Source organism: Ambystoma mexicanum, chromosome 3q (genome assembly GCF_040938575.1).
Source record: "Ambystoma mexicanum isolate Mex_15411 chromosome 3q, UKY_AmexF1_1, whole genome shotgun sequence".
In the NCBI taxonomy this organism is placed as follows: Eukaryota; Metazoa; Chordata; class Amphibia; order Caudata; family Ambystomatidae; genus Ambystoma; species Ambystoma mexicanum.
The window spans coordinates 663,136,124-663,143,763 of record NC_090926.1 but is presented as its reverse complement, the minus strand read 5'-3'; the positions used below and the strand labels follow the sequence as shown (position 1 = coordinate 663,143,763).

The following is a 7,640-nucleotide window of genomic DNA, read 5'->3' as shown; positions in this document are numbered from 1 at the left end:
TGCCAGCCAAAAAAATCTAAGGTCAGCAGAGGACTCCTTACTAGTACAGCACCGGGTAAAACGAGATTGTGGACTCGGACGGGCCTTTCACACCCAAGGAGCCAAGGCATGGAATACCTTGTCTGTATCACTGCGTAAAACAGAGAACCGTCTCGCTTTCCGGAAACAATTGAAAACGTATCTTTTCAATTAGCATGAATCTCTGCAGGTAGCTTTTTCCGTCACTGTATCTGTCTTTCAGCACCGGGATGCCTACGATCTTTGGTGCAGTATAAGTACAATAAAAATAACTTTTGCCTCACCCCACTCCTGATGAGCGATTAACAGTGCCAGCAAGGCTTTTGCAAGGCATGACCATGAAGATATTTTCTTGGTACTTCCAGCAATAATCTGAGTGAGAGGCTCCCTGTCCGTGCCAGAGTATGTTTCTCTTACCTTAGAGAAGTTATTTCTATCCCTTGCATTACTTCATCTTTGTGATTGCTCCATCTCACTTCTCATAACTCATGTACCCCCAGGCACTACCATTACTATTTGGCAGTTGGACCACCAACACCAAATACATATGATGTTAATGTCACTGAATATATGCTTCTTTTCCTCCATACAAATCCCACCATCTTCTACCGTTTAGGGATGTCACTGCAAACTGAACCCATGGACAAGCCTTAGCACTCTTGCTGGGCTGCAGACTGGCAGTATGGGCTGCATTACACTTCAGGGTGGCGTCACTAAACAAGTTGGATTCTTGTAAACCAATGCATGTGTGCTTTGTGACTAGACCTCTTCATCACTCCGTCTCCTCCTTATGGCACAAACGTCCATTTTATCCCAGCCTTGCACCTGATTGTCTGAAGATCAGAACAGATCTGAAGATCCAATCGTTTGGTGCAGAATGTAGAACCAAGCCCTTCCATATTACATACAGCAGCGGGCACACTGAAACACTGTTGGTGGTGTATGTCCTTTACAAAAAGCACACATTAAATAAATACATTACTTTTTGAAGCAGTTGTGACAATCAGCTTAGCTTTACCAGCTCTCCTAAGGCCAATTACAAACCCACAAACCATTCCTTAGCAACATACAATGGCAGGGGCTTTTGCTCATGCTCGAAGGCCAGAACACATTTATGACGCTTTCTGAATTAGAAAACACCTAAGCAAACCAATATACACTCGCATGTGACCTTGAAATAAAACAGTGACTCCTTATTGTACATTCACCACAAAGGGTGAGCAGTTTGGATTTTATTGTTGAAGTAAAAAGTTCCAAACAGCGTACACCACATGTGATATCTGCGACACAGTTACTGCACGTTTGCGTGGTCTCTCCCAACATTAGATTAGAAACAGCGAGCACAACATTATCGAGAGGGGCCAGCCTGGGGGGTAATACCTGCAGCTGAGTAGAGGGGTTTCCCGTCAAAGGGTTGCTGTCATTAACACCCAACGATTCTGGTTACAAAAACAATGCTCTATGAGAGTTTGAGCTTTCATAGGAACTACTAGCTTCCATTCTAAGAGATATTTTAGAGGTCATTGGTTTTGACTTGAGTATCCTTTACGCCAGAAGGGCCAGTGCAGAAACCTCTCTGAAAACCAAGGTAAGCATTAAAGTGATTGCAATTGTGATAAAGATTATGGAAGCAATGCAAGAGGTTTGGTTCAATGAAAGTCGCCCGCCCATTTTCAACCTGATGTTTTCTGGAGAACTGGAACACACGTTGCCAATTACTTTAGTTAACCGTTGAATTTCACCATCATTCAGACCGCGGTCCCAAGAAAGGAACATTCCTGCCTGCAAAACAAGGTGAACTGAGACACACAGCAAGGTTTTCGATAAAACAGGGGTAGATGTTGGATAATGTAGCCAGACCCCCTGCTCCTGAATCATCTAGCAAAAATCACCTATCGTTTTATCACTCCTTTTCATTCCTGCTGGATCGATCTTGCAGCACCTTTGGCACTCCCTGACACCTGTGTTGTCAATCCGGAGAACAGGGAGGCATGTCCTCAGTAGAAGTAACCATCTATGCAAATATTAATAAATCAATGCAGTACATGATATGTATTTTATTTTCACTTTACTGATCGAAAACTGGGAATTCAAGTGAATTACATCATACCTACTTATCGAATGCATGTCTCCATGCTGTTCTGGGAAACAAACTCAATTCATCAGGTGATAGACAGCACATAAGGTTTAACCGTGCATTATGGTCGAATAATTCCATCTAGAGGTTCTGGTGGAGTCATACACCATGAGATAGAAGGTCAGGTAGTTTGCAAAAGGCCAACAGAAAAAAATGAAAAGGCATAATAAAAGATCACCTGTTATTTCTTAGCTAATTACATGATATGATTTCCTGTATTTTGTCCATATTTCACAATGGTTTGACATGCCATATTTCAGGACTACTGAAATCTGCTATTTATAGGTTTTGAAGCTATAGCTAAACTTGAAATGCAAACCTTCAGATGTAATATGTGGGTTTCTCTATGTGCATTGCTCCCATATGTCACTACTTGATTTTGAACCCACAGGGTGGATTTCCTTCAGGTTTGAATATCGCTTGCTTTTTATTTTACACCAACCGAGGCATCACATAGCAACACCATTGTGTGTCAGGCTGCCATTAGCTTAGATCCACTGCCTTTTCTGGATTCATTTATGAGGCGGCGTAATAGAATACATTTCCTGGGACCTTAGGCAGCTCTTTCTGAACATGGGTCCAAATAACCAAGCTTTTTATCATGAGAAAGCAAGGAAAAACCTTTGATTAATCCATCCAATGGGCGGACATGTTTGCCTAGTCATTACAACAAAATCAAATCTGGCCGAGCACCTGACCCCCCGGTCTACAAGCGGGTCAACGTCTTCATTGTCCAGAATCAATTTGGTGACCTATGCAAATGTGCTGGACTTGCCATCTGAGGTCAAGGGCTGCTGGATTCATGCGAGACTGAAGAGTTCATAGTCCTTGTATAGATTTGTGTGTTCATGCATATGCATACCCAAGTGGACAGCGTCTAATACCACATTCGTTTCACTGCTCATTAAGGTTACAGCCATGAGCCTCTTATTGCTTAAACGTGTGGCAATTATTTTACATTTTCTGGAAACTGTTCTTGCAAAAAGCAAGTGGAGAGATTTCTTTCAAGACTGTCCACCAATAATCTGCTACGCATGTGTATATAAACAAATAAGCCAGAAAGTCATCTTGAGTCACAGGCTTTCAATAAGTGAGGTAGGTGGTGAAAAATGCACAAGAAAATCAAAAAGGTAATATAAAATATGCATAACGGCTGGCCTTTTGTTGTGTTTCTACAATCCACTTGCACTTGGGTCTTGTGGCTTCTGATGTCACCAGCATCTCTTCATCTCGTTACAGAACCATAATGTTGAGTTACATATTACGCTGTTTACTATCAGTAAACAAACTGAGCACTTTCGTTTTACAGTAACCACATGGAGACATTTGCAAATATATAGGTTTTTCATTGTATGTGTTAACATACATCTAAATATACACAGCTATATATAATATATTTTAACGCATACAATTAAACCCTACTTGCTGCACAAACCGATTTCATCATGGCAGTGTAGTCACAACCAAGAGTTCTAAAAATAGCACTACCAAAAGATTAGGGTGTACAATACAGAATAAGTATGTGCCCAAATTGCTTCATGTGGCAATTTGCGCAATACATGTGGAAATTTGGCCACACAATTATTATACAGATATATGTAGATTTGCCCAATGTGTTACTATACATTAATATTTTGAAACTGATCTGTACTTGCCAATAACAGTCATCTATTGCTTTACACTGATGCACAAACCCCTACCCCACTGCAATACAGATAAGGGATAAACATTTATAAAAAGAAATAACTTAATTCAAAACTTCCAAACATATTTGACTTGTTTTCGAATATGAACAATTAAAAAAACGGGTTTCTGGCTTTGCAACAGCAGAAAAAACCTTTTCTTTGGGTAGACTGCTCCACAAAACAGGTGGTGTGCAGTGGGTGGCGAGGTCCGGATGTAAGGTAACTCCTTCCTGTGTTGCTGTCGTATGTTTCAGCTGGGTTGTGGCACGGGTGTGGTCTCTGTTTTGCCAACAACAGACTTCTTGCAGGTGAACATGAGCAGCAGAAGCATGGGCAGGTGCCAGAGGCTGCAAAAGAAGAGCTTGCGGGCACTTCCGCGATCCGCTGCCCGGTAGAAGCGGAAGCCCAGGTAGGAGATGTACAGGTTGATGGGTAGGGAGATGATGGGGAACGTCCAGGTGGTGACGTCCAGGGCTGGCGCAAGTGTGGAGAGGCCGATGAGGGCCAAGGAGTGGCGGAGTGCTACCCGTCGGCACAGGTCTGGATGGGTGACTGACATCATGCAATACCCACCCCGGGAGTAATCCTCGCGCAGGTTCCAGCTGAGGGCGTTGAAGTGAGGGAACTGCCAGGAGTAGAGTATCCCACCAAGCAACAAGGCACCTATAGGAGGTGGGTGAGAAAAGCAAAAAGAACCACATTAGGGCTTGTTTGCACTAACAAGAAAGGAAACATCATTAGGTTATCCCATGATTGACATCCACACACAAATCAACCAATTTATCATCACGATTGTGGGAGCAGGTTTGTCTTCTATATATTTTTTTTTAATGCTCCTCACATTATTTGTTTTAGAAGAACAGATGGTGTCTGAAGAGTATCAAACACTCCTGTCCCCTGCAAAATCTTTTTACTGAAAATCACCTCATATTTTTAACAAATGCAAGTAAACAATTATTATAAAAATATTGTTCCTTGATATATTCACATATGTGGTAGAAGACCATTATTTTTAAAGGGTTTAGAAATGACAATCAACGATAGATACTTTGTCCTGTCTTCTTTTTATGTCCGTAAACAAGCGGCACAACGCGTTTCGGGAAATCAATTTCCCTTCATCAGGTGCAATCCATAGATATATAAAGTAGAATGTTAACACAAAAAATTAAGTTAATAGCAAATATATATAACGAGAGTCAACAATGGAAGACTGTTTTCTTTAATTATATGCCATTGGGAGCCATTTGCAACAGCATTGTTGGCTTATGTGTTCACGAAGTTCAATGGTGAATAGGAAAATAGATCCAAAGTAGAGTACAGAACAAAACCTCATGAGTGGTCGATTGGCAGATGAAGAACCCCATGCTGAGGGCTTGTGCACGTGTGCAGAAACTGAGAACTTGGAGAAGTAAAGCCGAAAATGCCAAAACCACTTTTTCTTGAAGTTAATAACCTGGCTTTCAAACATGTTTAGTGCAATGTTATTGAAAGTGGGATTAAATTGACTCTTAGGTCCAAGTTCCAAAATGGCAAATGATATCATACCCAGAAGAGAAGACAGTGACTTTCCTGACATTACCTGCGATTCTCACAGATTATGTTATAGGTACTTGCCCTCATGTGTCACCTTTGATACATTTAGACACGTATGCACAGGGTGCATTTGGCATTTATGGCGTTACTTCTCTAAATTCTCAGTTTCTGCACACGTGCACAAGTCCTCAGCATGGGGTCCTTCATCTGCTAATCGACCACTCATGAGGTTTTGTTCTATACTCCATTTTGGATCTATTTTTCTATTCACCATTGAACTTCATGAACACTTGGGCCAACAAAGCGGTTGCAAATGGCTCCCAATAAAATTCTTTTGAAGAATAGTCTTCTATTATTGACTCATATTTGGTATTAACTTAGTTTTTTGCGTTTACATTCTACTTCATCTATCTATTACATTGCAGAATGTGTTCGATTTCACCTGATGAAGTATCTTGATTTCCTGAAACGCCTTGTGCCGCTTGTTTACGAACATAAAAAGAAGATTGTGGGCAAAGAATCTATTGTTGAGGAGTGTCATTTCTAAACCCTTTACAAATAATTGTCTTCTACCACATATGTGACTGTTACAATGAACACTATTTTTATAATTGTTTACTAGCCTTAGTTAAAAATATTAGCTGATTTTCGGCAAAAAGGTGTGCAGGGGACGGGAGTGTCTGATTCTCTTCAGACACCATCTGTTCTACTATTGCTTCTCGACATTCGTGCCAGGGTTGTGTTACATCCCCTGCATCCCAGTCTTATGTAAATCCATACACATATCTTTAATGTGGATACCTAGGCGTGCAACTATACGATCTAGATACTTGCTTCACACTATTTGTTTTCACAAATAAAATATGTACGGATTTATTTCACAAGCACCGTTACAACCTTTTTTATGTTTATCTAATGGACTGAATTATAATGATGTATATCGTGTCTCTGTTACCGTTCATTTTCCTTCTGGACACATTTGTTTTGCTTAATCGGAACATGGAAACTGCTGAGTACGATTTTTGGGCAAGGGACTTCTTTGTGGTCACAAGATGTTGACTGGCCAAGGATGAGGTCTTGAGTAGGAACTGATGAAGTTACCAAAGGGTCGCCATTTAGTGGAAACTTCACAGAAAGGTTCAGGTCAGGTGTTCACCAAATGTAAGAGATGTGTCGACCACAGACTAGTCTGCCCATCTTTCTGAACTAGACAATGGAACAAGGCCTTCCTATGCCTAACAGTTAGGTTTTGTTTCTGGAAGAATCTGGGATAGTTTTGTTTGTGTTGCAACACAAAGGGGGCAGTCTGGTGCGAGAGTTGGGCAGGATTTTTCCAGTCCAGTGAAGTAAACAAGTAGCTCTACTGATTGTCTTGCAAGACAATAAAGCAGTCCCTATTTATAGTACTACCTGGGAATGATGGTGAGAGTTCCGTTTCTCCGACACACTATTCTGCAGCAAGCCTCACTATCGCCATACTAGTACTTGCACGCAACTCTGCCAATGCTCCTTTATCCTGCTCTGCAAGCAAATACTGCAATGTACCTCATTGGTGACCTGCTTTACAGACTATTCCAATACAGGAACGACAACCACCATTGGCAACACACAACCTGAGCCAGCGCCTCCTCCGCCCCGGTCACTGCAGTATTTGATACAAATACAGATCTGCCAATGCTCCTCAATCCGTACCTAGCAACCTCAGTAACAAGCCCTCTGCCTGCTCCATCAATGCACCTAAACCTCACAAGCGCCATCCCTGGCCATATCAGTACTTGGACCCGCCACACACAGATATTCCAATGCTCCACAATGCAGATCTGCAGTACTCATACATAGCTGTAGTGAGGCCCACATGCAGCTCTGCTGATGTACCCCATTCTCAAACCTGGAGACCCCCCCCAGCTATTCCTGTACGCTTGGGAAGTCATCTTGCTTGCAGGTTTGATCTGTCACTAGTGGTGTTGGATGCCGAGGTAGAGCCTCATTTCTACCATTTCTCTGGTTGAAAGTGTAGTCACGCTTTGGGTTGCTCCTTGATCCGTTTTCTCTTGCCACATTACAGTTGGTTTCACAGGGTCAGCACTGTCCCAACTATTCCAGAAATGTAACCTGCACTTAGCTCTGCCTTTGTACTTTTAAACGTTCAGTGTAACGCACCTTCCTTCTCTTATTATGAAATTCATGCACACCATGAATTAACTTTCGTGTGCACTCATGAGGGAGGTGGTGCTGGGTGACTGTTACTTATGCTTTCTAAGTAACTC

At 41.8% G+C, this 7,640-nt stretch overlaps 1 protein-coding gene across 1 annotated transcript in view; it reads right to left on the bottom strand.

Annotated features, from left to right (window-relative positions):
* Positions 1–1,211: 1,211 nt before the first annotated feature.
* The window catches only part of COX10 (cytochrome c oxidase assembly factor heme A:farnesyltransferase COX10), a 1,225,252-nt gene continuing 1,218,823 nt past the window's right edge, over positions 1,212–7,640 (bottom strand). The window contains exon 7 of the mRNA XM_069654548.1: positions 1,212–4,503. Within this exon, the coding sequence (XP_069510649.1) occupies positions 4,091–4,503 (413 nt within the window). The 3' untranslated portion in view covers positions 1,212–4,090. The remainder of the gene's footprint in view (positions 4,504–7,640) is intronic.